Source organism: Mauremys mutica, chromosome 12, assembly GCF_020497125.1.
Source record: "Mauremys mutica isolate MM-2020 ecotype Southern chromosome 12, ASM2049712v1, whole genome shotgun sequence".
NCBI classification, from domain to species: domain Eukaryota; kingdom Metazoa; phylum Chordata; order Testudines; family Geoemydidae; genus Mauremys; species Mauremys mutica.
In genome coordinates this window covers 3480712-3507667 of record NC_059083.1, presented here as the reverse complement: position 1 = coordinate 3507667, position 26956 = coordinate 3480712, and the positions used below count along the sequence as shown (strand labels likewise).

General features: G+C 64.9%; 3 protein-coding genes across 4 annotated transcripts in view; all 3 read left to right on the top strand.

The window, feature by feature from the left end:
- The window catches only part of LOC123345793 (endothelial zinc finger protein induced by tumor necrosis factor alpha-like), a 1203704-nt gene that overhangs the window by 12940 nt on the left and 1163808 nt on the right, over positions 1-26956 (top strand). The gene's annotated exons all lie outside the window — the stretch shown is intronic.
- Positions 476-12273, top strand: LOC123346409 (class I histocompatibility antigen, F10 alpha chain-like). 2 transcript variants are annotated; one of them, XM_044983793.1, is made up of 10 exons: positions 476-669; positions 2200-2460; positions 4992-5267; positions 5635-5910; positions 8374-8487; positions 8829-8861; positions 9555-9587; positions 10064-10087; positions 10630-10662; positions 11115-12273. In XM_044983793.1, exons 1-10 carry the CDS (start codon positions 603-605, stop codon positions 11228-11230), a joined length of 1233 nt encoding a protein of 410 aa, XP_044839728.1. In that variant the 5' UTR covers positions 476-602; the 3' UTR covers positions 11231-12273. The 2 variants fall into 2 exon arrangements, with proteins under 2 accessions (XP_044839728.1, XP_044839727.1); XM_044983792.1 differs by having other exon boundaries at positions 2194-2460.
- On the top strand, positions 15453-22479 carry LOC123346412 (major histocompatibility complex class I-related gene protein-like). The gene is made up of 8 exons (XM_044983802.1): positions 15453-15626; positions 16715-16975; positions 17623-17898; positions 19246-19521; positions 20551-20655; positions 20882-20914; positions 21464-21496; positions 21784-22479. The coding sequence occupies exons 1-8, from the start codon at positions 15566-15568 to the stop codon at positions 21792-21794; spliced, it is 1056 nt and encodes a 351-aa protein (XP_044839737.1). The 5' UTR covers positions 15453-15565; the 3' UTR covers positions 21795-22479.

Genomic DNA, 26956 nt, shown 5'->3' with positions numbered 1-26956 from the left:
CCCCCCCCGCTCTAACCACCAGCCCCCACTCCCCTCCCAGCTCCTGGGAGAGAACCCAGGAGTCCTGGCTCCCAGCCCCCCCTGCACTAACCCACCAGCCCCCACTCCCCTCCCAGAGCTGGGGAGAGAACCCAGGAGTCCTGGCTCCCAGCCCCCCCTGCGCTAACCCACCAGCCCCCACTCCCCTCCCAGAGCTGGGCAGAGAACCCAGGAGTCCTGGCTCCCAGCCCCCCCCCGCTCTAACCACCAGCCCCCACTCCCCTCCCAGCACCAGGGAGAGAACCCAGGAGTCCTGGCTCCCAGCCCCTCCCCGGCTCTAACCATTACACCTCCCTGCCCAGCCAGGTGTTTACCCTATGGGGGGAGGTGCCACCCTCTGGGACACTTTCACTTTCCGTCTCCAGCTGGCAGACGGGCTCTGCTGGGTCCCAGGGGATGGGGCAGCCGCTCCCTCGTGGGGCTTTCTCGGCTGGCCCAGCCCTTCCTGGGGCAAAGTCCCGGGGACGAGGCCAGGGGCAGGGTGCGCCCGGAGAGTCGCTCTGCTCGGGAGCCCAGTGGGGAGCGTCCCGGCCGATGTAGGGGGGAGAGCGACTGGGCTCAGCATGGCTGTGCCTGGCCCCCTCCCCCTCCTCCTGCTGGGGGTCTTCGCCATCCCAGGGGGCTGTTCCCGTGAGTATTGGGGTGCTACCCCCTGCTCGGGGGGAGGGGCGGGATCCTGTGCTGGGGGGCGTCGAGGGGGATGGGCCAGGGGGCAGGAAATGCTTGTATTGGGGTGAGGGGTTTTGGGGCTCAAATCCAGGCCCCCCCCAGGGCCCGGTTCTGCTCTCGGCCACCTGGCTGTGAATCAGGAGCAAGCCGCTGGGACCGGGGGGTGTAAAACTAATGTGAGCCCAGAATCGAGCCCGGGTGGCTAACTGGGCTCTGGGACCCCCATAGCCGGGCGACCTGGGGAAAGAGGGGGTGTCCCGGGGAGGGGTGTGGCTGCGGGGAGTGGGGATCCCTGCCAGTTGTTACGAGGGGAGGGGGGTACAGGGAGCAGGGCTCCCCTCCCAGCCGGGCTCAGTCTGTGTTTGTAGGAACCCCTGGTTCAGGGTCAGCCCTGCCCCACTTCCTGCCCCCCGCCATTAGGCATGTCACGACCTCTGGCTGTGCCTCAGTGTCCCCTCCCATCCCCCGCTTTGCCCCCTCCCTGTGGGACACTGGATTTTGCGGTGACAGCTGCTGCCCCCCAGACACCTGCCTAGCCCCCCCCGGTTTCGATCCCCCGTCTGGCGAGCGCCCAGCGCGAGGTGGGTGAGGCTGCCAGACACTAATTGCTGCTGCTAATGAAGGTTTATGGGGATCAGAAGTCAGGCTGAGGGGCCTGGTCATGCCAGACGCTGCGCGGACCCTGCTCAACTGAGATTAGCCCCCTCCCACCCCGTCACGCTGGGCACTGCATGGACCCCTGGCCCAGCAGAGAGTGAGGCCCCATCTCCCCCCTCGCAGTGTGGGGTGGGGTCCCGGCTCGCCCTGGGGGCTGGACGGGGAAGGGGGCTGCTGGCTGGTGGGGAGGGGGGTCTCTGCCCCCTGCAGTGTGGGGTGGGGTCCCGGCTCGCCCTGGGGGCTGGGTGCGGAAGGGGGCTGCTGGCTGGTGGGGAAGGGGGTCTCTCTCCCCCCTGCAGTGTGGGGTGGGGTCCCAGCTCACCCTGGGGGCTGGGCGGGGAAGGGGGCTGCTGGCTGATGGGGGGAGTCTCTCCCCCCCCCCGCAGTGTGGGGTGGGGTTCTGGCTCGCCCTGGGGGCTGGACGGGGAAGGGGGCTGCTGGCTGATGGGGGGGTGTCTCTGCCCCCCCCTGCAGTGTGGGGTGGGGTCCCGGCTCGCCCTGGGGGCTGGGTGCGGAAGGGGGCTGCTGGCTGGTGGGGAGGGGGGTCTCTCTCCCCGCTGCAGTGTGGGGTGTGGTCCCAGCTCACCCTGGGGGCTGGGCGGGGAAGGGGGCTGCTGGCTGATGGGGGGGTGTCTCTCCCCCCTGCAGTGTGGGGTGGGGTCCCGGCTCGCCCTGGGGGCTGGGTGGGGAAGGGGGCTGCTGGCTGACGGGGGGGGTCTGCCCCCCCTGCAGTGTGGGGTGGGTCCCGGCTCGCCCTGGGGGCTGGGCAGGGAAGGGGGCTGCTGGCTGACGGGGGGTCTCTCTCTCTCTCTCTCTCGCTCCCCGCAGACCCAGGCCCGCACTCGCTGCGCTATTTCTACACGGCGGTGTCGGAGCCCGGCCCGGGGCTGCCCCAGTTCACCGTGGTCGGGTACCTGGACGATCAGCTCTTCTTCCATTTCGACAGCGAGGGGAAGGTGGCCCAGCCCCGCGCCCCCTGGATCCAGGCCGAGGGGCCCGAGTACTGGGACCGGCAGACCTGGATCGCCAAGGGCTGGCAGGAGGCCTTCAACGGCAACGTCCGCATTGCCATGGAGCGCCACAACCAGAGCAAGGGTGAGGGGCCGGGGTGTGGGGCCTGGCGGGGACCCCAGAGCCTGGGCCTAGGAGGGACCCCAGAGCCCGGGCCCTAGGAGAGACTCTGTTCTGTCTCCATCCTCCATCCCTGGTCCCTGTGGTGACCCCAGGCCCAGTGGTGACCCTGTCCCATATCCCTGGGCCTAAGCATAAGAACATAAGAAAGGCCGTACCGGGTCAGACCAAAGGTCCATCTAGCCCAGTATCTGTCTACTGACAGTGGCCAATGCCAGGTGCCCCACAGGGAGTGAACCTAACGGGCAATGATCAAGTGATCTCTCTCCTGCCATCCATCACCACCCTCTGACAGACAGAGGATAGGGACACCATTCTTACCCATCCTAGCTAATAGCCATTTATGGACTTAGCCACCATGAATTTATCCAGTCCCCTTTTAAACATTGTTATAGTCCAGCCTTCACAACCTCCTCAGGCAAGGAGTTCCACAAGTTGACTGTGCGCTGCGTGAAGAAGAACTTCCTTTTATTTGTTTTAAACCTGCTGCCTATTAATTTCATTTGGTGACCTCTAGTTCTTGTATTATGGGAATAAGTAAATAACTTTTCCTTAACCACTTTCTCAACATCACTCATGATTTTATATACCTCTGTCATGTCCCCCCTTAGTCTTCTCTTTTCCAAGCTGAAGAGTCCTGGCCTCTTTCATCTTTCCTCGTATGGGACCCTTTCTAACCCCCTAATAATTTTAGTTGCCCTCCATCCCCCATCCCCAGGTCTGGCGGTGACCCTGTCCCTTGTTCCCATCCCCGGCAGTGACCCTGGGCCTAGCACAGACCCTCATCCCCATGGTGACCCCGTCACCAGGCCTGGAAGTGACCCCATCCCTTGTCCCCATCCCCAGCAGAGACCCCTGTCCCCAGGCCCAGCAGGGACCGTAGCTCTCGGCTGAGCAGTGACCGTAACCCCAGTCCCAGCCCCAGCGCTGGCCGTAAGTCTCCCCAGCCCGCGCCCTGCGCTGGGCAGTGCCCGTCACCCTGGGCAGAGGAGGAACCAGCCATCACCCCAGCCCCGGCCTCAGGGTACCCCCAGCCCCAGCGCTGAGCGTAGCGGTGACCCGGGCCCGACCCCTGGGCTAACAGTGACCCTTGTCTGACTCCTGGCTGAGCCGTGACCGGCCCCCGGCCCCAGGACTAATGGTGATCCGAACCCGGGCCAAGCCATCGCCCCGACCCTCACCCTGGCTGAGCCACATTCCCAACCTTAACCCCAGCCCCCAGCCCCCAGCCGAGCCGTGTCCCCGACCCTCGCCCTGGCTGAGCCACATTCCCAACCTTAACCCCAGCCCCCAGCCGAGCCGTGTCCCCGACCCTCGTCCTGGCTGAGCCACGTTCCCAACCTTAACCCCAGCCCCCAGCCGAGCCGTGTCCCCGACCCTCACCCTGGCTGAGCCACGTTCCCAACCTTAACCCCAGCCCCCAGCCGAGCCGTGTCCCCGACCCTCGCCCTGGCTGAGCCACGTTCCCAACCTTCACCCCAGCCCCCAGCCGAGCCGTGTCCCCGACCCTCGCCCTGGCTGAGCCACGTTCCCAACCTTAACCCCAGCCCCCAGCCGAGCCGTGTCCCCGACCCTCGCCCTGGCTGAGCCACGTTCCCAACCTTAACCCCAGCCCCCAGCCGACCCGTGTCCCCGACCCTCGCCCTGGCTGAGCCTCGTTCCCAACCTTAACCCCAGCCCCCAGCCGAGCCATCGCCCGGACCCTCGTCCTGGCTGAGCCACGTTCCCAACCTTAACCCCAGCCCCCAGCCGAGCCGTGTCCCCGACCCTCGCCCTGGCTGAGCCATGTTCCCAACCTTAACCCCAGCCCCCAGCCGAGCCGTGTCCCCGACCCTCGCCCTGGCTGAGCCACGTTCCCAACCTTAACCCCAGCCCCCAGCCGAGCCGTGTCCCCGACCCTCGCCCTGGCTGAGCCACGTTCCCAACCTTAACCCCAGCCCCCAGCCGAGCCGTGTCCCCGACCCTCGCTCGGCACTGAGTTCAGTAGCAGCACAAGCGATTCGCCCTGGGGTTGCCTGCGGCGGCTGGGCCGTGGGGGCAGCAAGGGGCAGTGAGGGGCCATGGGGTAGCGAGAGGCCATGGGGGCAGCGAGGGGCCCTGGGGGCAGTGAGGGGCTGAGGGGCCGAGAGGAAGTGGGGCAGCGAGGGATTGTGGGGGCAGCGAGGGGCTCAGGGGCAGTGAGGGGCTGTGGGGGCTGCGAGGGGCTGAGGGGCCGAGAGGAAGTGGGGCAGCGAGGGGCTCAGGGGCAGTGAGGGGCTGTGGGGGCTGCGAGGGGCTGTGGGGCAGCGAGGGGCCGTGGGGGCAGTGAGGGGCTGAGGGGCCGAGAGGAAGTGGGGCAGTGAGGGGCTGTGGGGGCAGCGAGGGGCTCTGGGGCAGTGAGGGGCTGTGGGGGCTGCGAGGGGCTGAGGGGCCGTGGCCCCGAGTCAGGTCTAACGAGCCGCGTCAGGCGCCGTGGCCGGATCTGCTGCCTCACCCGGCTCCGCGCGTCTCTCCAGGCCAGCACACCTTCCAGTACATGTACGGCTGCCAGCGGCGGGCGGACGGCGGCGCGGGGGGCTTCCGGCAATACGGCTACGACGGGCGGGATTTCCTCTCCTACGACACCCGCACCCACACCTGGGTGGCGCCCAGCAAGGAGGCCGAGGTCACCAAGGGGAAGATGGAGGCCGACCGGCACCTGAGCCAGCAGCAGCGGGACTATCTGGAGCGGAAATGCGTCGAGTGGCTGCAGAAATACCTGGACTACGGGAAGGAGACGCTGCAGAGGAGCGGTGAGGGGGGCAGGGAGCCCACTCAGGTGGGGGGACCCCCCCCCTGCAGAGACCCCCCCCACTCCCTGGCCTGTCTGAGACACGAATTATAGTGACCCAGGGCTCGGTTACAGGGCAAGACCCTCAGAGGTCAGCTGAGCCTTTTGGGGGATCCCCTTCTGTGCCATGCTGGCAGGGTGCAGAGACCCCTCCCCAGGCAGGTCCCTTCTCCTCTGGGCCCCTGTGCGGGGCAGGTCCCTGTGGGGTGTTTCCCAGGCTCTGACCTCTCCTGCTTTCCAACGACTGGACCATGGGGGGGCTAAGGGACCCGGGTGCTGCTCACGGGCCCTAACCCTGCAGCTCCCCCTCTGCCCCCTCTTCTCCCCAGAGCGCCCGGCCGTGCAGGTCACCAGCAGAGACACCCCCGGCGGCCCCACCACCCTCTGCTGCCGGGCCCACGGCTTCTACCCCCGGGACATCGCCCTGAGGTGGCTGAGACACGGGGGGAGCAGCGAGCAGGAGACGGTGCGAGGGGGGGTCCTGCCCAACGGGGACGGGACCTACCACACCTGGGGCACGGTGGAGATCGACCCCCGGGAGAGAGGCCTGTACCGCTGCCGTGTGGAGCACGAGAGCCTGGCCGAGCCGCTCGACACTGCATGGGGTGAGGCTGGGGGGTGTGGACGCGGGTGTCGCAGGGCGACTGGCCCTACAGCCCCACCGGTAACACACTTCGCTCACCTCCCCAGGTGGAGAAAATGAGCGAAGCCGCAGGACAGGCAGGGCCTGTGGCTAGCGGGGGAGGACGCTAAGACAGGAACCAGAGGGAGGGGGCACCCCGGAAAGCCAGAGGGAGCTGATAAATGAAGCGGGGTGTGACCGCGGAGCCAGCCCGGGCCGGGGTGTGACCATGGAGCCAGCCGGGATCCCAGCCCGGGCCGGGGTGTGACCATGGAGCCAGCCGGGATCCCAGCCCGGGCCGGGGTGTGACCGCGGAGCCAGCCTGGATCCCAGCCCGGGCCGGGGTGTGACCGCGGAGCCAGCCTGGATCCCAGCCCTGGCCGGGGTGTGACCGCGGAGCCAGCCTGGATCCCAGCCCTGGCCGGGGTGTGACCGCGGAGCCAGCCTGGGTCCCAGCCCTGGCCAGGGTGTGACCGCGGAGCCAGCCGGGATCCTAGCCTGGGCCAGGGGTCCCGGGCACTGAAACGTTGGCTGGGGTTGGAACGGGGTTGAGAACACGGCGAGCCTGGTGCCAGGCCCCTGTGAGTTAGCGGGAGTTTAACAAAGGATTGAAAAGGGAACGCGAGCATAGGCGGCAGGTTTGTATAATTTTTGGTGGTGCCCAAAATGGTGGTGCCCCCCCGCTCCCGCCCTGTAAGCTGATATAAAATGAAGCTACAATGCGTCAGCGCCACAAGATTACAAGGGTCAATTAAAAGTGGAAAGTCAGAAGCAGCACTTGCCTGCTTCAATATACAGTATTATATTTTGTTGCACCTGTTGTGATGAAGTGGGAATGTTCTTAATATTTTCTCTGAATACTGTGTGGGTGCCTCAGTTTCCCCTGCAAGATGCCAACTGAAGGTGTTGGGGACAAAGAGATCAGGTGGCCTCCTTGTCCGGAAGAGACACAGAGGCCAGAGGAGGGAGTGTCAGTTTGGAGCTGGCTGGGGAAATGGGGAGAGACCCAGAACTTGGTTCTGGGCTCCCCACCCCGCAAGATGGACCTGACCGAGGGGTTCTGTTTTCTGTACCAACAAGCTCTGTTTAAACTGTGTTCCCGTCATCTAATAAACCTTCTGTTTTACTGTCTGGCTGAGAGTCACATCTGACTGCGGAGTTGGGGTGCAGGGACCTCTGGTTGCCCCAGGACCAGCCTGAGCAGACTCGCTGCGGAAAGCGCACGGTGTGGAAGGGCATGCTGAATGCTCCGAGGTCAGACCCAGGAAGGTGTAAGCTTCTTGCCCTGGAGACAGTATGCTCCGAGAGAGGAGGCTCCCCCAGAGTCCTGACTGGCTTTGTATGGAGTTGTTCCAAACCATCACAGCATCCCCTTCCACCCCATGCACTTCCCAGAAGTCCGCACAGGCACTGACACTCCCTTCTCCTGCCTTTGTCTCTTTTCCAGGCATTAGGAGGCCACCCGATCTCTCTGTTCTCCAACACCTTCAGTTGGCACCTTGCAGGGGAAACTGATTTGGGAGAAATGAAGTAAAAGCTGCCCAAACCGAGCTTGAGCACTCCTGAATTTTGAGGTGTTCAAATCTGGAAGGCAGGTGCTGGGGGTGGGAGAGGGCTGTGGGCTCCATGGGGGAGCATGGCAGCAACTGTCTGGAAGTGCACGGAGCCAGATACGCTGGTCTGAGTGGCACAGTAAGTGGTTTGGGGGTTGGAGAAGGGGTAGGGGGTTCCGGGGGGCAGTCAAGGGACAAGGAGCGGGGGGGGGGTTGGATGGGGCAGAGGTTCGGAGGGGCAGTCAGGGGACAGGCAGCAATTGGAGAGGCATGGGAGTCCAGGGGGTTTATCAGGGGACAGGTGGGGTCCTGGGGGAGAAGTTGGGTGGGGTCTCAGGAGGGGGCAGTTGGGGACAAGGAGATGGGAGGCTTAGATAGGGGCTGAGGTCCCAAGGGGCAGTTAGGGGCAGGGGTCTCGGGAGGGGGTAATCGGGGAACAAGGACCAGTGGTGCTTAGATAGGGGGTGGAGGTCCTGGGGGGGCAGTTGGGGCAGGGGTCTGGGGAGGGGGCAATCAGCGGCCAGGGGCTGGGATTCAAAGGGCTCTGGGCTGCTGGCAGCGCAGAGCAGGGGAGAAACCTAGCTCCAAATTTTGCTGGAGCAGAGCCCCTGTCTGTGAATATTCCTGGGGCTAAAGCCCCAGGAGCCCATATAAGTTGGCGCCCATGAACGCGAGGCCTGGGCCCCGGGGAGAAGCGACACTCGGGAAGGAGCAGGGAGGGGCGCCCGCTTCCCCTGGCCGCCGGGGTTTGAAGAAGAACGGACGTTCCCGGAACAGACTCACCGCGGGGTACGGCGCACGGGGCAGGGTAAAGAGACAGCCCTGGGGGTGCGAATGGGGCATGGGAAGGACGTGGTGTTTGGGGGGGTCTCTCACTCCCTGCTCCCTTGCAGAGCCCCCGTCCCGCTCGGCCCTGCTCCCGGCACTGATCGGGGCCGTCGCTGTCGCTGTGGCTGCCTTGCTCGCTGGGGCAGCCGGGTTTGTTCTCTGGAGGAGGCGGCGCTCAGGTAATGGGGGGCTGGTGGTGCCACCTCTCAGCGTGGGGCGTGTGATGGGGCCCGGGGGCTGCAGCAATCTGGAGGGGGACCCCTGCGAGGGGGCTGTGTCACTGGGTGACTGCCCCGCGGGGGGCTGGGCCAGAGACCCCGCTGGGGGCTGCTGCTGGGCATAGCCAGAGACGGGGCGGATGGCGCTGGGTCTCTCTGTTCCCTTCCTTACGCCCGGCTTCCCCGGGACACTGAGTCGCGCCCTGAGCCCCCGGGGTCTGTGCTGGGCTGGGAACACGGATCGGAGCCGGTTCCTGCCTCGGGAGCGGCCGCACTCACTGCAATCTGCCTTGTCTCTGCAGGGAAAACCGGAGCCGGATACACCCCAGCTCAGGGTGAGTGTGAGCCCGTCCCGGCTGCTGGCAGGTGTGGGGAGGGGACACAGCCCAGCTCGGGAACCCTCCCCTGGGACCGGGCGCTAACGCCCCATCGCCCCCTGCTCAGCCAGTCACCCGCAATCCCCTGCGTCGCGCGACGTGCCCCCGGCTCTGCGGGGTGCAGAGAGCTTGTAGGTACAGAGAACCGGACCCCTCAGCCGGGTCCATGCTGGGGGGGCAGTGAGCCAGACCCCCACGTCTGCCCTTCACTCCTCGTTCCCAGCCAGCTCCAGACTGAAACCCCCTCCAGCCCCCCCTTCTCTGGCCTTTGTCTCTTTCCCGGGCCAGGAGGTCACCTGATCTCTTTGTTCACCTTTAGCTATTTCCTTGCAGGGGGGAAGGGCCCCAGCCATTTGTTGCTAGGAGACAGAGTATCGGCCATCTATGCACCCTGGAGACTTAAGAACTGCATAGGGGAAACTGAGGCATCCACACAGTATTCAGAGGAAACATTAAAAACAGTCCCACTTTGTCCCAGCTGGCTCTGCCCGGGGCAGCTCTGGGTGATGCTGTTCCCTGTCTGGGGCAGGCCGGGCGGTGGTGAGCTCTGGGCCGGGGGGGGCGGGGGAGAGGGTGGAATCGATTCCTGGGGCGACGTCTGCTTCGCCAGCACCGGTTCAGGAGACACTAACCCCCCTTCTCCCCCCACAGAGGGCAACCGGGACTCCAGCTCCTCTCCGGAAGGTAAGGGGTTAATGATGGAGCAGGAGGGGTGACCCATTAACCCTTCAGTTCCCGGTCAGAGGCCCCAGCAGGGAGACCAGGCGGGGGTGGGATCTCTGGGGGGGGGGTGTGAATGGGACTTGGCGATTCACCCCCACACCCCCCAGGAGGGTCTCTGTGAGCAGAGCAGGTAACCAGGGGCCCCTCCTTTCCCCTCTCTGGGGCCAGGCTCCCCCCGGCAGAGCTGGGAGGGACGGTCCCTGAGATCCCACCGCGGGGGCCCTGCCACGTGGGCCCTTCCTCGCCCAGCCTCGGGGTCAGGGCCCCCCAGGCCGAGCCGGCAGCGATGGTCCCTGGCTCCCAGGGCAGCTCCCCTGGGGAGGGGTGGGTCTAACGGGACGAGTGGGGCTGGAACCCCTCCGAGGGGGGCCGTGACCCCGGGAGCACACTCAGCCCCTGGGCTCGGAGACGCTGACCCTGTCCCCTTCTCCCCACAGCCAGCCACAAAGGATCCAGCAGGGGTAAGTGCTGGGGGGTCCAGCCCCCTTGGGGATCGGCTGCGGTCACGGAGACCTCTATGGGGAGACGCCTTCTCCAGGCCTGACCCGGGGCGCCTGGGACTCGGGGGGGGGGGGGGAGGTTGTGTGTGGGGGGCTGCAGCCCACAATGTCTGAGGGCTCACTGTACCTCAGCCCCTATATGAACTGGGACAGGAGTGGGGCTGAGTGTGACCCCGCACAGCAGAGCTGGGCTGGGACCCAGATACCAGGACCCTCAGATCCTGACCCCCCCCGGCCATTCCTGCCCCAGCTGGGGTCCCTGCGCTCCCCCCCCCCAGCCTCCAGCCCTGGTGCGTTAGGGGGATTATTACCCCAGAACTGGGTCTGCCTGGCCCCGGCCCCTGCCCCCTTTCTGATCCCTTCCCATGGTCCCTGCCTGGGCTGGGCCATTTCTGGGCCTCCGAGATGTTCTGCTCACCCCAGTCTGATCCCAGTGGTGCGGGGTCGGGGGATCGGCCAGGAACCAGCCCCCGGCAGCGCTAACCCCCTTCTCCCTCCCGCAGGCAGCGACTCCGGGTGTGACACCGGCTCGCTAGGTAAGTGGTGACTCCAGCCCAGGGCGCTGGCTGTTCCCTGGGCGTGCGGCTCCCCCCCGGCCATAGGCCCAGAGCCCCCCAGGCCCTGCCCCTCTAGCAGACCAGCCTGGGGGCAGAGCGGGGGAGTCTGAGCGCCTGCTCCCCGCGGTGGGGAGCAATGAACCGGCCTGGGAACTCCCTCCCCTTCCCCCCACCCTGCCCAGACAGAGCTGGGACTGATCCTGCTGGGTATGGAGCGTCTCACCCCATCTGGCCCTGCTGCGGGGGGGTCTGGAGAACGGCCTGGGGGGGGGGGAGCCCCCGTCCGGCTGCAGCGGGTCCCTCTCCGGTGTCAGCCCTGAACCCTACGAACAGACACGGCTCCTGCAGAGGCGCCAGTAAAAGGGGGGGGGCACTGCCAGAAAAGAGGAGGCTTTGGGCTCCCCCTGACTCCTTGTATCTCGTTCCTGCAGGGTCGGCAGCCACAAGTGTGGGAGAGACCAGTTTCCATCCAGAACCTCAGCAGCTCCTCGCCGTGGGTGTTCCTGCCCCGCCTGACGACGGGGACCCCCCAGCGGGCATGGTCTAGGCTGGAGTCGTTCCTGGGGTCTCCCCCCCCCTCGGCCGCTGACTGCCCGTGTGACCTGGACTGAATCCCTCACCCTTTCCCTCTGCCTCAGCGCCCAGGCCCCCGGTGCGACGCTCGGCTGCCTCGCGGGGCCGTGGTGGGTTTGTGGATAAATCTCTGCATTAAGCATCTTCACGTAACTTTCCTATGCCTTTGTATTGTGCCTCTGTTCTCCTACAACTCTGTATCAGATCCTTAGAAAGAAAACTTTGTACTGAGCCTTGGTATAATGTTAAAAAAAGTCTTTTCGCTCGGAGTAGAATAAGATCCGCCCCCCCCCCTTAATCAATTGCCCCGTGGAATGAGCGAGTGTGAATGAGGAAGGCGGGAGCAGCACCTCCAGGCAGCTGCACCCCCTGGAGAGGGGCTGGGAGCCAGACCCAAGGACAATAAACGTGTCCAGTGGGCTCCCTAGGGAAGCTCAGACACTGGCGGCCTCGGGGGTTAGAAGCCACCACCTGCTTTTGGAAACACCCTCTGTGCAGCACTGGGACAACCCCCAGAAGGAAGCAGCACAAAGGACCAACGGCCACAGACACAGATTTTGGAGCTGGTGCAGATTTGCATGAGAGGGAAGCTGCTATAAATGTGAGGTGTCTTGCAGAGCACCCCCGGCTCCACCCCTCCCCCATCTAACTCCCCTGGCCAGTGCAGGGAAGGGGAGCAGCTAGTTGGTAACAACAACAAGACAGAGTGTGTGTGTGTGTGTGTGTGTGTGAGAGTGTGATATAGATCATATGCAGCTGACACACTGCGGGTTGATACGTGTATTACCATTAAATGTGGGGCTTTGCCTTATCCCCCCTGAAAAGATCCTGAGCAGCACTTTAAGTGCAACAGGTTAAGTACCTGGGATCTGTCAGACTTACAGTGAAAGCTGCTGTGTGGGGCAGGGACCCTTTGATTTCTCAACCAGGGGACGCGCACCCTTGGGGGGTCACAGAGACCTGCCAGGGGGTACATCAACTCCACTGGATATTTCCCTAGTTGTGCAGCAGGCTACACAAAAAACACCCGTGAAATCGGTGCAAACTACAGTTTCATACCGTGACTGTTTCCATGGCTGTGTGTAATGCACAGGGCACTGACATGTAAGTGCAATGTTTATATTCCAGTTAATTTATCTTATAATTATACGGTAAAAATGTACGACTGTATTTTTCACTCCATGCATCCGATGAAGTGGGCTGTAACCAGTGATGAGCTGCCAATTTTTTAACAACGGGTTCCCTCCTCCCTCCAAAATTTTATCAACGGGTTCCCTCCTTCTCCCCCCTCCGTGGGGGGGGGTCGTGCCCCATCCAACCCCTCATGTTCCTTAACACACACACTCCGAGACCCCTGACCCATCCCCCCCTTCCCTGTCCCCTGACTGCCCCTTGCCGCCCCACCTAACCCCTCCTCTCATTCTCAATGGCCCCCCAGAACCCCTACCCCATACAACTACCCCTTCTCTCTGTCCCTGAGTGCCCCCACCACCTCATCCAACCCTGCTCTTTCCTGACTGCTCCCCGGGACCCTTGCCCCCATTCAATCCCCCTGTTCCCTGCCCTCTGACTGCCCTGACCCCTATCCACCCCCCCACAACCCACCCCCTCCCTGCCCCCTTACCACACTGCCTGGGGACTGGGTCCACTCTGCCAGAACCACGACCGGCGCCGCTCGGCCCGACTCCCCGGGCCGGGCCGGCGCCGGGGCCCGGCCGCTCGGCCCGACTCCCCGGGCCGGCACTGGGGCCCGGCCGCTCGGCGGCAGCCGCGGGGCCCGACTCCCCGGGCCGGCGCCGGGCTGGAGGGAGCCGCGGTCTGGGACCGGGAGCTGCTGAGCCAGCCGCACCTCCCCTCCCCCTCCGCGCCCCAGCTTACCTGCTGGCTGCCTCCATGCTGCTTGTTCAGGCTTCCCGCGAACATCTGATTCGCGGGAAGCAGGGGAGGGGGAGGAGAAGGGGGCGGAACAGGAGAGGAGTGGGCGGGAACTTTTGTTAAATTTAGCAGCCCTTAACAAGCGGTTCTAAAATGGCTGCTAAATTTAACAACGGGTTCCCGCGAACCCGTGCGAACCCGCTGCAGCTCACCCCTGGCTGTAACACAGAATCATAGAATATCAAGCTTGGAAGGGACCTCAGGAGCCTCTGCCCATGAAAGCTTCTGCCCAAATAAATGTGTTAGTCTCTAAGGTGCCATAAGGACTCCTCGTTCTTTTTGCGCATACAGACTGACACGCCTCCACTCTGAAATGTTTCAGTAACAGTGTGACTGTGACACGTCTGATTTTTAAGTACTTTTAAGTGAGGTGAAACTCGGGGGACGCGAGACAATCCGCCTTCGGAAAGGGGGACACTCTGGCAAGCGTGAGAGCCGCTGGACTCGCTCGTGTCTCTGAACCCCTGGAATAAAGGCCCTGTCTCTGCTGCGCCCCTCACCTGTTGGGTGTTTGCTGTGTCTGTCTGAGCCCGTCTCCCCTCCCGGCGCCAGGCTCTGCTGCCCCCGCGAGCCGAACCGCCCTGTTGCTGAGAACTGAAAACTCCAGTCAATGCAGGAGGATTCACAGGCCGAGGCCTGAGGCGTCCCCTGTTGGTGCCGTTGCAGCCGGGAGCCGGTAAAGCCCAATGGTTCTGTCACAGACAGACCCGGCTAACACCGCGCAGACCACGGCGCTCTCAGTCCCAGCGGCTCTGGGTCTGTGCAGGGCAGAGACACCCCAGCCCCCCCTGCCCCTCCTCAGACGGCTCTCAGAGCCGGACCCGGGGCAGTGCGTTCATTGCCTGTTTTGCAGTCGTGTCGGGGGTGCCCAGTCCAGGCGGAGGCCCCCCGGTGCCAGGTGCTGCACAGCCAGTCCCTGCCCCAGGGAGCTGACAGCTCTGGGGAGAGACGCTCAGACGGGGTAACGTCGCTGGCGTCAGCACGGTGCGGCCCTCGGCGGAGGAGGCTGCGCCCGGGGATCCTGGCCTAGCGATGCGTTAGCGGCATGTCGGGGCCTGTCTCAGCTCGGCGTGGGGCAGATGTGGGCAGGATCCCCACGGATCCAGCCGGCCCGGGGCAGGGTGCAGTTCCCAGGGGGACTGGCACAACCGGCAGTTCAGCTCCAGCTCCCTGCCGCCTGGGTGTGACCCGCGCTGGGCCTGGCGGGCGCCAGAGGCCGGATAGCAGCAGCTCTGCCGTTCCCCCGCGCTCCGGTCCCCATGTGACTGCCTCGAACTCGGCTGCTGGGGCACGGGCAGGGGAAGAGGAGGCGTCACCCTGCGGGCTGCAGCGAGCGCACTGCGACTTCGCCATCCTGTCCCCCCGGCCCCCGGCCCGGGGAACCTGCGGCAAGTGGGGAGAGTTAAACACAGCCGCTGCGCCGGTCGCCTGGCCTGGGCGGGAGCCTGTCACCGCAGCCAGCCGCCCGCAGCGGGGCAGTGCCCACCGCACACAGTGCCGGCCACAGGGGACAGACACACCCCGACCCCCTGGGGAGCTCGCCCTGGTCGCTGGGTTCGATCCAGCAGCCTTCTACTGCCCACGGGGCAGACCGGGGTGGGCACGGGGGTCTGTGGGGCAGGGGAAAGGGCCCAGGAGATCAGGCAGGGCCGCAGCAGGGCCGGCTGGGGGGTGTAACGAAGCAGAGTCTCCCCGCAATCCACCAGGAGCTTTGTTATTCGCTGTTGAGTTTGTGTGGTAGGTGCCCAGATGCCAGGGTGACGGGCAGCAGGGTAACCCCCCCGCGCGAGAGGCCAGGAGGCAGGGCCTGGAGCGAGGGGGGGTCAGTGGGGAGGGAGGTTATGGGCAGGGTGAGGATTAAAGGGGTGGGGGGGAGTTAAGGGAGCCAGGACTCCTGGGTTCTCTCCTGGACTAAGGCTCCTAAATCACTTTAGCTCTTTGGAAGACGCCCCCGGGCAGCGCAGGGGGAGGCTGAGGGGCACGTGGGTAATGTGAGCAGGTGGGGGGAGGCTCATTGGGGTGCGGAGGGGGGGGTGGCTGTGTGTGTGGGGGGGACCCTGGTGTGTGTTTGTGACTCTAAGCACAGAGGGTTCAGATCACCCCCCCATGTCTGTGACTGTAACTTAAGTACGGGGGGGGGGTTGGCCCCGGGCCCCCTGTGTCTGGGTGGGGCTGCGGGCGGGGGGGCCCGGGCCTGCCCCCCCCCCCAGCTGTGCCGGAATCTCACTTCCTCCCTGGCCCGGCCCCGTGGGTCTGTCGCAACGGGCAGGACACGCCCGTGGTGCCCAATCCCCGCGGGGGGGGGCGGCTCCCAGGGCTGGCAGCAGCGGCCCCCGCCCGCCCCACAGCACAGCGGGATCGCGACCCACACGGCATGGGGGGCCCAGGCAGCCTCCTCCTCCTCCCCCTCCTCCTGCTGGGGGGCGCTGAGTCACGTGAGTAGGGGCAACCGGGGGCTTAACCCCTCCCCCAGGAGTGGAGGGTGGGGGCTGGAAGCCAGGACGCCTGGGTTCTCTGCCCGGCTCTGGGAGGGGAGTGGGGGCTGGGAACCAGGACTCCTGGGTTCTCTCCCCAGCTCTGGGAGGGGAGCGGGGGCTGGTGGGTTAGAGCAGGGGGGCTGGGAGCCAGGACTCCTGGGTTCCCTCCGTGGCTCTGGGAGGGGAGTGGGGGCTGGTGGGTAAGAGCAGGGGGGCTGGGAGCCAGGACTCCTGGGTTCCCTCCGTGGCTCTGGGAGGGGAGTGGGGGCTGGTGGGTAAGAGCAGGGGGGCTGGGAGCCAGGACTCCTGGGTTCTCTCCCCGGCTCTGGGGGACATTTCTCTGCCACAGGCACCGAGGGGTGCAGTGGTATATTTCCTGTAGTATTGGGGGAGGGGTGGGAGGCACTGCCCAGGTGGGGGAGCGCCTGGCAGCAGTCTGGGGTGCCAGTGGATAGTGGGTGAGTTGTGGGGGGCCAGGAGCTCACTGGGGAGTTGGGGCCAGACCCACCCCCGAGGGTGATGTCACTGGGCTGGGGCCGGATGTGACAGCGACCCCCCTTCCCACCGTTTTCATCCCACGTCTGTCCCTGTCCCCCTTCCACTCTCCCTGCAGCCCTGTGCCTGGGCTAAGGAATCGGGGTTCACGGGCTGTGCGGAGGCAGGGCTGCCCTGCGGTGCTGGGGAAGGGAACTCCGTGTGTCTGTCTGTCCACTGGCTGTGTGTGTGTGTGTCCGTCCCTCCCTCCCTGCTGGGCGTGTATGTGTGTGCAGCATCCGTGCACACACACCCTCTGCCCCATTCTCAGCACAATTGTTCACTCCCTACTGTGTGTCAGGTGCCCTGTAGTGCTCCCAGCTGCTGGCGATTCCCCGTTGGCTCTGTGCTTGAGGAGATGAGTGAGCCGTGTGTCAATCCCCCTTACAATTACATTTGGTTTTTGGGGGGGATCTCTGTGGAGCTGTGGGGAGTGGGGGCTGCTCTTCCGATGTTTGGGGAGGGGGTGCAGACAGATCCCGCTAACACCGCCGCTCCCCGCCCCCCCGCAGGGTCGCACTCCCTGCAGTACTTCCTGACGGCCGTCTCGGAGCCCGGCCCGGGGGTGCCCGAGTTCACCGTGGCCGGCTACGTGGACGGGCAGCGCTTCGTGGAGTACGACGGCGAGGCCCAGCAGATGCGGCCCCGGGCGCCCTGGATGCAGGAGACCCAGCCCGAGGTCTGGGAGCGGGAGAACCACGTCCACAAGGTGCGTCAGGCCTGCTTCCGGGGCAAGGTGCGGAGCCACAGGCACCTCTACAACCAGAGCAGGGGTGAGTCTGCGGCCGGGGCACTGGGGGGGGGGAGGGGGGGGGGAAGAGAGGGGACCTGCAGCACTGCTCTGGGAGCCAGGACTCCTGGGTTCTCTCCCCGGCTCTGGGAGGGGACTGGGGGCTGGTGGGTTAGAGCAGGGAGGGCTAGGAGCTAGGACTCCTGGGTTCTCTCCCTGGCTCTGGGAGGGGAGTGAGGGCTGGTGGGTTAGAGAGGGGGTGGGGGCTGGGAGCCAGGACTCCTGGGTTCTATCCCCGGCTCTTTTCCCCTGACCTGCTGGGTGACCTTGGCCAAGTCAGGGCCCCTCTCTGTGCCTTAGTTTCCCCTCTGGTTTCTTGTCTCTTTGTTCCGTGAGCTGTTTGGGGCAGGGACCGTCTCTCACTGTGTCTGTGCAGCACCCCCAGCGGGCCGGGGCTCCCTCCACCCCTCTCTGTTCCCAGGAATGGCCGGATCAGAACCAAGTCCTGCCCAGCCAGGACCCCGCGGGGGGCAGATGAGGGCTGGCACTGAGGGGGCACAGGGCAGGGCCCTGCAGGCTCCCCGCTAAGCAGGGTCTGGGGGGGATCCAGGGAGGGGTCACAGACCCAGCAGTGGTCCTGGCTCCGTGGGGTCCCCGTCCCAACCCCACCCCCGGCTCTGCCCCGCGCAGGCTTCCACATCTTCCAGTACGCCTACGGCTGCGAGATCCGGGCCGACGGCAGCACCGGGGGCTTCCGGCGCTTTGGCTACGACGGGGGCGACTTCCTGATCTACGCCGCCTCCCGGCACCGCTGGGAGGCTCTCGCCCGGGAGGCCGAGGCCACCCAGCGCCGCTGGAACGGGGACCCGGTCGCCCTGCAGTACTATCGCCACTTCCTGGAGCGGGAGTGTGTCGAGGCCCTGCGCCGCTACCTGCAGCTCGGGCAGGGGGCGCTGGCCAGGCGGGGTGAGCACGGGGGGCGCTGGGGGGCGGGGTGAGGGCAGGGGGCACTGGGGGGCCGGGGAAGGGCCGGGGGCGCTGGCCAGGCTGGGTGAGGACGGGGGGCGCTGGGGGGCGGGGTGAGGGCAGGGGGTGCTGGGGAGCGGGGTGAGGGCAGGGGGCGCTGGCCAGGCGGGGTGAGGGCAGGGGGCGCAGGGCAGTGGGGTGAGGGCAGGGGGCGCTGGCCAGGATGGGTGAGGGCAGGGGGCGCTGGCCAGGCGGGGTGATGGCACGGGGCGGGGGCGCGGGGTGAGGGCAGGGGGCGCTGGCCAGGCGGGGTGAGGGCAGGGGGTCGTGGGGGCGGGGTGAGGGCAGGGGGCGCTGGCCAGGCGGGGTGAGGGCAGGGGGTCCTGGGGGGCAGGGTGAGGGCAGGGGGCGCTGGGGGGTGGGGTGAGGGCAGGGGGCGCTGGCCAGGCGGGGTGAGGGCAGGGGGGACTGGGGGGCGGGGTGTGAGGGGGGGCTGGCCAGCGGGGGTGAGGACGGGGGGCGGGGGGGGGGGGGGTGAGGGCAGGGGGTGCTGGGGAGCGGGGTGAGGGCAGGGGGCGCTGGCCAGGCGGGGTGAGGGCAGGGGGTCCTGGGGGGCAGGGTGAGGGCAGGGGGCGCAGGGGGGGGGGGTGAGGGCAGCGGGCACTGTCCAGTCCGGGAGAGGGCAGGGGGTCGTGGGGGCGGGGTGAGGGCAGGGGGCGCTGGCCAGGCGGGGTGAGGGCAGGGGGTCCTGGGGGGCAGGGTGAGGGCAGGGGGCGCTGGGGGGGTGGGGTGAGGGCAGGGGGCGCTGGGGGTGGGGTGAGGGCTGGGGGCGCTGGCCAGGCGGGGTGAGGGCTGGGGGCGCTGGGGGGGGGGAGGGAATAGGGCAGGGGGCTCTGGGGAGGAGGGCAGGGGGCGCTGGCCAGGCGGGGTGAGGACAGGGGGTTCTGGGGGTGGGGTGAGGGCAGGGGGCGCTGACCAGGCGAGGTGAGGGCAAGGGGAGCTGTGGGGGAGGCCATGGGGGGTGGGTAGAGAGCAGGGACTGCTGGCCAGGCAGGGTGAGGGCAGGGGGTTCTTGTGGGGGAGGGCAGGGGGTTCTGGCGAGGCAAGGGAAGGGCAGGGGGCGCTGGGGGGGAGGACCTCTCATGGGGCTGGGGGGCAGGGACATCCCTGATGCTCCCTGACTTCCCATTTGGGGACACCCCTGCCCCAGGGATCCCCTGGCCCCTCACTCCGGGTCTGTGTCCCCATCCGGGCCCAGGGGCGGCTGCTGGTAACGGCCGGGGGGACCCGGGTGCTGCTCACCGGCCGTGACCCCGTGACTCCCCCTCCGCCCCCTCGTCTCCCCAGAGCGCCCGGCCGTGCGGGTCACCGGCAGAGACGCCCCCGGCGGCCCCACCACCCTCTGCTGCCGGGCCCACGGCTTCTACCCCCGGGACATCGCCCTGAGCTGGCTGCGACATGGGGAGAGCAGCGAGCAAGAGACGGGGCGAGGGGGGGTCCTGCCCAACGGGGACGGGACCTACCACGCCTGGGCCACGGTGGAGATCGACCCCCGGGAGAGAGGCCTGTACCGCTGCCGTGTGGAGCACGAGAGCCTGGCCGAGCCGCTCATCGCCGTGTGGGGTGAGGCTGTGGGGGGCTGAGCCCCTGCGTGGGCGATGGGGACTGACCCTGTGATTGTGGGGGGGGGCTATGGGGCACTGACAGGGGAACCGAGTGACTGACCCCTGTAATGGGGGGTGGAGGGGGCTATAGGGCACTGATGGGGGAGGGGTGACTGACCCATGTGATGGGGGAGGAGCTCAGGGGGGGCTATGGGGCACTGAGGGGGGAGTGGGTGACTGACCCCTGTGAGGGGGGGGGGGAGCTATGGGGCACTGACGGGGGAGGGGGTGACTGACCCCATGCTGCGGGAGGGTCTCGGGGGGGGGCTATGGGGCACTGATGGGGGAGGGGGTGACTGACCCCATGCTGGGGGAGGATATCAGGGGGGGCTATGGGGCACTGATGGGGGAGGAGATGACTGACCCCCGTGTTGGGGGAGGATCCCGGGGGGGGCTATGGGGCACCGATGGGGGAGGGGGTGACTGACCCCATGCTGGGGGAGGATCTCGGGGGGGGCTATGGGGCACTGACGGGGGAGGGGGTGACTGACCCCATGCTGCGGGACGGTCTCGGGGGGGGGGGCTATGGGACACTGATGGGGGAGGAGATGACTGACCCCCGTGTTGGGGGAGGATCCCGGGGGGGGCTATGGGGCACCGATGGGGGAGGGGGTGACTGACCCCATGCTGGGGGAGGGTCTCGGGGGGGCTATGGGACACTGATGGGGGAGGGGGTGACTGACCCCATGCTGGGGGAGGATATCGGGGGGGGCTATGGGGCACTGATGGGGGAGGGGGTGACTGACCCCATGCTGGGGGAGGATCTCGGGGGGGGCTATGGGGCACTGATGGGGGAGGGGGTGACTGACCCCCGTGTTGGGGGAGGATCCCGGGGGGGGCTATGGGGCACTGATGGGGGAGGGGGTGACTGACCCCATGCTGGGGGAGGATCTTGGGGAGGGGAGCTATGGGGCACTGACGGGGGAGCAGGGCAGTGTGGGGGGGTCTCGCCCGGTTCCCATGAGCCCCTGTCCTCTCCCCGTCTCAGAGCCGCCGTCCGAGTCGCTGCTGGTCCCGGTGGTGGCGGGCGTGATCCTGGCCCTGGGGGCGGTCGCCGTGCTGGTCGGCCTGGCCTGGAGGAGGAGGCAGTCAGGTACGGAGCGGGGGCGGGGGGTCCCCGGGCTGCCCCACGCCCTGCCCCCCAGCCCCCAGCGCTGGCAGGGACACTGGGAGGGAGCCGGCCGCTCACCCGGGGGTGTCTGGTCCCCTCCCCGCGTGCTGGGTGTATCAGGGACCCCGAGCCCAGGTGTCCGTGCTGGGCCCCGGAGAGCGACCAGAGCCGGCTCCTGCCCTCGCTGAGACCTGCCTTCTCCCCGCAGGGCCCAAGGCGGATCTGTACTCGCCGGCGCCGGGTGAGTGAGACGACCCCTCACTGGGCCGGGCGCTGTCCGTGTCCCCCCTCCGAGACCAGCCTGGCCTCGGCGCCGAGCTGTGCGGTGTGGGGCGAGCTGGGGGGCAGGGTCCGTGCACCACGAACGCCCCGAGGGCGCTGGGCCTGCCGGGACGGTCGCTGTCCTGTGGGTCTCTCTGAAACCCGAACCCCACGCCCAGTCCCCGGGGCCCCTGGCGGGAGGTCAGCTCCCACGCGCCTTCCCGAAATCAGGCGTCAGTGGCTGCCGGGGGGTGGGGGGATTAACCCCTGGAACAGCTGGCCGCGGCCAGGGCAATGCTCCGTCGCTGGCAGGGCTTAGCTCACAGGGCGGGGTTTGCTCCCAGATCTGCCCTGGGGATCCTTGTGGGGCTGGTCGCCTCCCCTGCCTGGGCTGGGCCGTTTCTTTGCCTCTGTGTCGCAATCTGACCAGCCCCGTTTGTTCCCTGTGGGACGGGGAGGTGGGGGGCTGAGCCCAGGGGAGCGTAGCGAGCCCCACCAGACACTGACCCCTTCCCTTCTCCCCCCACAGCCAGCGAGCGTGGATCGGACAGCTCCATCACCGGTACGTGGGGGGACTCTGAGTTCGGTGGAGACCCCCAGGCCCGGCCCCTCCGACAAACCAGCCCTGAACTCCAGGCCAGGGTGCTGAGTGCAGGGCTGGGTCTGTCTCCCCTCTGCAGGGAGGGGTTCCAGGCAGCAGGGGCACTGGGGGGTGTCTCTGGGAGGGGGAGAGCTTGGGGGGGTCTCTCTGGGGAATGGCCCCGGGGGAACCCCCCCACCAGCCCCTCTCTGACCCGTACGGACGCGGCTCGGGGCAGACCCTGACTCTCCCGTGTCTCCCTCCTGCAGCTCTAACGTAGCCGGTCGGAGCCGGAGGAGACTCCAGACTGTGAAGACATGGACTGATCGGGGGGGCTCCAGCCCCCCAGCCCCTCCTCAGCGTTATCTCCCTGTTACTCCTTGCGTAGGGCCTCGGAGCTGTGCCAGGTGAACAGCCCCACGTCTCCTGAACCTCCCGCCTCCCTGGGACCCACTGCCGGGGCTGCCTGCCCCGTTCTCTGCGTGTCGGACGCGCACTGGGCAGCCCCAATGGGCACGGCCGGCCCCATTTGCTGCGTGGTTTATTCAGAGTGTGAGCCCCTCGGGGCAGGGACCGCGGCGGCCTCCTTATCTCTGGGGTGCACGGAGCCCCCTCCCAGCAGCCACTGGGGGGAAGGGCCGGGCACGTGGAAAACCGCAATTTTTGGCCAAAAACTGAACACTTCTGGCTGAAAACCACCAAATTCCACGTGGCAAAGATGCTGCCGTCGCCCGGGGGAGCTGGAGTTCGGGTGCCCCGTGCTCCCACTCGGTGTAGGCCGGGCTCCCTCGGTGCATCATGGGAGTCCCTGCTGGTGGGAGCAGTGCGGTCTGGGAGCCAGGACTCCTGGGTCCTATTCCCAGCTCTGCCGCTGGCTCGCTGTGAGGCCCTGAGTGATTCCCGTCCCCGCACTGTGCCTCAGTTCCCCCCTCTTGAAAACAGGGAGAAAACTTTACTTCCTGTCCTGGGGGGGTGGGGCGGCTTGTGAGGCTGCCTGTTACAGGGCCTTGTCCCACAGGGGTGTGTGTGTGTGTGTGTCTCTCTCTCTGTTTAAAGCACTTTGAAGACAGTTTGTCACAGCACCCAGCAGTGGAGGGAGGAGGGTTCTGGTGCTGCTGGCACTGGGTGGACCCGCAGAACCGGGGTCAGACATTTCCCTGGCTCTGACCTGCTGCCGTCCCTACCCCAGCCCCAGGCACAAACTCCTCGCTGGGCCGTGTGCGTTGTCCCCGGGATACAGACACGGCCCTTTCTGTGCTGCCCTGGGAGTGCATCCGGCGTGGGGGCTCCGTGGACCCTGGGCCTGCAGCTGCGGGTCTGTCCCGTGTCTGCGGCTGGGGGTCTGGCAGCTGCTGTGTGTGTTCTCGTCGACGTGAGACGGACCCGCCAGAGACTGTTACGCTGCTGTTAAAATCAGCTTTTCATTCACTATAAACCTCGACACGAAATTAACCAAAGTGGAAACGACCCGTTTTTACCTCGTGGAAATGAACCGTTCGGCCGTGTCAGGCGATAACGAGGGACGGTTCGTTTTGCCATTTTCCCACCACACAGTTCACTGAAATCGCCCCGTTCCCCGGAGCGTTTCTCTTTTCATTGGTTGCATTTCTCAATGCACCGAATCTTTGTAAGATGTTTTCTAGCCCTGCTGGCGCCTGGCAACCACAACACCCCTCGGGGCTCGAACCCGGAGGGTGTTTAAACAGAACCGGGAGTTTGAAAATCCTCCGTGGGTTTTTTTAAGCCGATCTCAAATTTTCGGGGGCCCAGCTGGTGATTTCTGACCCCTCGGAGTTACGGATACAGCCTTCCTCCTCGGCGACCCCCCGGCTGCGCGCTCGGGGCGGGCTCCTCAGCGGTGGAGATCAGCGTGGCCACGCCGGGGCGATGGAGCTGAGTTACCCCAGCGGGAGCGCTGGCCCCTCGGTGCTGGCGATGCTCCGTCTCCCCTGTGCGGCGTGTGCAGAGCTGTGTGTGCTGAGGGGCGCCATTGCAGGCTGGCTTTGAGGTTGGGTTTTCCTCCCCCAGGCCTGCTCGTCACTCCCCGTCGCCCAGCCTGTGACGAAGTGGGGGATTTTTTTGTTTTTTCCAACAAACCTGTGACAAAGTGGAAGTGTTCTCAATGTTTTCTCTGAATACTGTGTGGGTGCCTCAGTCTCCCCTATGCATTTCTTAAGTATCTAGGTGGTGGGATAAGGGGGTGTGATTGCTGCAGAGCAAAAGGCCAGTGCACCTAAATGCCTGGCACTGTCTCCTAGCAACTGATGGCCTGGGCCCCCCTCTGCAAAGGTGCCAGCTGAAGGTGTTGGAGACAAAGAGATCAGGTGACCCCCTGACCCGGGAAATGAGCTGAGCAGAGGAGGGGCTGGAGGCGTTTCAGTCTGGAGCTGGCTGGGGACGAGGAGTGAAGTGCAGACGTGGGGGTCTGGCTCACTGCCCCTGTCATAAACAGATAGTTAAGGGTTAAAGTCTCTTTTACTTGTAAAGGGTTAACAAGCTCAGTAACCTGATGAACACCTGACCAGAGGACCAATCAGGGGACAAGATAATTTCAAATCTCTGTGGAGGGAAGGCTTTGTCTGTGTCCTTTGTTTGATTTGCCGTTCTCTTTTTGGATCTAAGAGAGGCCAGACATATCTTCAAGTTCTCCAAAGTTTCCTGAAGTATTTTCTGCTATTCAGTCTAGTGAGTATTAGAAAGGCGGACTAGTCTTATAATTTAATTTCTGCATTTGCAATTGTGTGTTTGCTGGAGAAATTTCTTTATTTCTGTTGCTGTTACTTTGATTATTCTGAGGAGGAGGGAGGGGAAGTCTCTCCAGTTTTTATAAGTTAGACCCTGTAATTTTTTCCATCCTGGTGTTACAGAGATAGTGTTACTTTCTTTCTTTCTTTCTTTTAATAAAATCTTTTCTTTTTAGAACTTGATTGATTTCTTCCCTTGTTTGGATTTTCAGGGGAAGGGGAGGGGGAAAAGTGAATCCCTCTTTGTTTGATTCAAGGAATTTGAATCCAGGTATCTCTCCTAAGGACTTGGAGAGGGGAGGGGGGAATGGGTTATTTCCCTTTGTGTTAAGATTCAAGGAGCTTGGATCTGTGTTCCCAGGGAAGGTTTGGGAGGAATGGAAAGTACCAAAACACTATATTTTTGGTTGGTGGCAGCTTTACCAGATCTAAACTAGGATTTTAGTTTAGAGGAGTCCATGCAGGTCCCCATCTTGTGAACGCTAAAGTTCAAAGTGGGGAATAAACCTATGACAGCCCCCCAGAATGGACCCGGCCGAGGGGTCCGGTTCGCGGTACCTACAAGCTCTGGTTTAGACCCTGTTCCTGTCATCGAATAAACCTCTGTGTTACTGGCTGGCTGGGAGTCACGTCTGACTGCGCAGTGGGGGGGCAGGACCCTGTGGCCCCCCCAGGGCCCCGCCTGGGCGGACTCGCTGGGGGAAGCGCACGGAGGGGCAGAGGATGCTGAATGCTCCAAGGAGAGACCCAGGAGGTGAAGCCGTGGGAGCTTCTTGCCCTGCAGACAGGCTGCTCCGAGGGAGAGGAGGCTCCCCAGAGTCCTGCCTGGCTTGGTGGGGTGCAGTTCCAGAGCAGCGCCCGGGGACTCCGTGACAACACCCCAGCGCTACCAACGGTTGTGATACAGCCGTCCGTCTTTCCTTAAAGCCCCAGCTCCTGGACTGACATGACCAGGGCTGACCCTCACCTTGCATTTCACAAAACAGGAGTCTACCCCGTGCAGTTCCCGAGCACAGTGTGAAACCCACCCCCGGCTCACAGCCCGCCGGCCAATACAAACGCACCTTTGGGAACTTTTTACAAGCTCATGGTTTTGGGGGCCCTGACCCCTGGGGTTCGAATGCCAGGGGCTGGCAACGCTGCACCCCCAGAAACGGACCCTGCCCTATGGGTGGGTTTCCAGCCCCACTTCCCACTCAGCATCCACACACGCCCCATTGGCTGGTCCCCTTTGCTGCCGGGCTCTCAGCTCACAGCTATGGGGGCTGTGTAGGGCCCCTTACAGCAGAGCAGGGAGCTGCCTGGGGACGGGGTGCAAATCCCCTTGTGTCCCTGCAGGGCAGGGATCCTGTACACCTGGGTCTGAGCTGCCAATTAACACATCGGCCGGGGGAGGCTCCAGCCCAGCTGATCTGGCTCTGGGCAGGGCTGAGCAGCACAGACCCAGCTACCCCTAAGCAGAGGGCACTCTGGGAGCGGCTAATCCGGATCAGCTCAGCGCTGCGTTCACACGGCTCATGTTCGCTGACACGTTGCCCTGGTCCATTGCAGCTGGTGCCGCAGCCATAACCCGCCCCACCCCGTGGGCTGCTCCTGCCAGTCGGGGGGGGGCAGATTGGGGTTAAACACCCCCAGGTTCAGCCGGCCGGGGCCAGTTTGCTGCTCCACGTGGCATCGAGCCCAGGCCAGCAGTGGGGAGCCCTGGCGAGGAAACGGGGGCGGGGGGGAGCGATGCCAGCCCTGGGCCCGGCTGCCAGGGGATTTGCTGGCTGCAGACCCAGCAAACAACCTGCCCTGATTAGCCACTAGAAGGAGCCCGCAGCTGCTTTATCATGTGCCAGTGAGTCAGGCCCTTTCCGAGAAATCACCCGGGAGAGGAGAAACCTTCCCTGGCTGGGCTCTGGGGGGTGCTGCTGCCTCGCTGGGCTCGGGCGCTGGGACCGAGAAATCCCCTGCCTGTGCGATTCTGGCGGGACCCAACTGAGAGTGCCAAATCAGGACCAATTGCTTAAACAGGGCAGTTACAGCCCTAGGCTGGGGTTTTTCCACCTCTAAGGCAAACCAAACCAGCCAGACAAAAAGGACTTTGGTCTCACCCCACTGGCTAACCACAAGTCACACAAGCAATTTCCTTAGACACTCCAGTCTCCCAGCATCACCACCAGTGCACTCGTCCTGGGGATGAATGGTTATGAAAACCAACACCCCAATAAAAGAAAAAGGTTCTCTCAATCCCAAAGGACCAAGCCCCAGACCCAGGTCAATATACACATCAGATCTTACCCACAAATCACGCTGTTGCCAATCCTTTAGAATCTAAAATCTAAAGGTTTATTTACAAAGGGAAAAAGGTAGAGAAGAGAGGTAGAATTGGTTAAATGGAATCAATTACATACAGTAATGGTAAAGTTCTTAGTTCAGGCTTGCAGCAGTGCTGGAGTAAACTGCAGGTTCAGATTAAGTCTCTGGGACATCCCCCGCTGGGATGGGTCAACAGTCCTTCGTGCAGAGCTTCAGTTTGTAGCAAAGTCCTTCCAGAGGTCAGAAGCAGGATTGAAGACCAGATGGAGATGATGCATCAGCCTTATATAGACTTTTCCAGGTGTAAGAATCTCTTTGTCTTCACTGTGGAAATTTACAGCAAAATGGAGCCTGGAGTCACATGGGCCAGTCCCTGCACTTTGCTGAGTCACAAGGC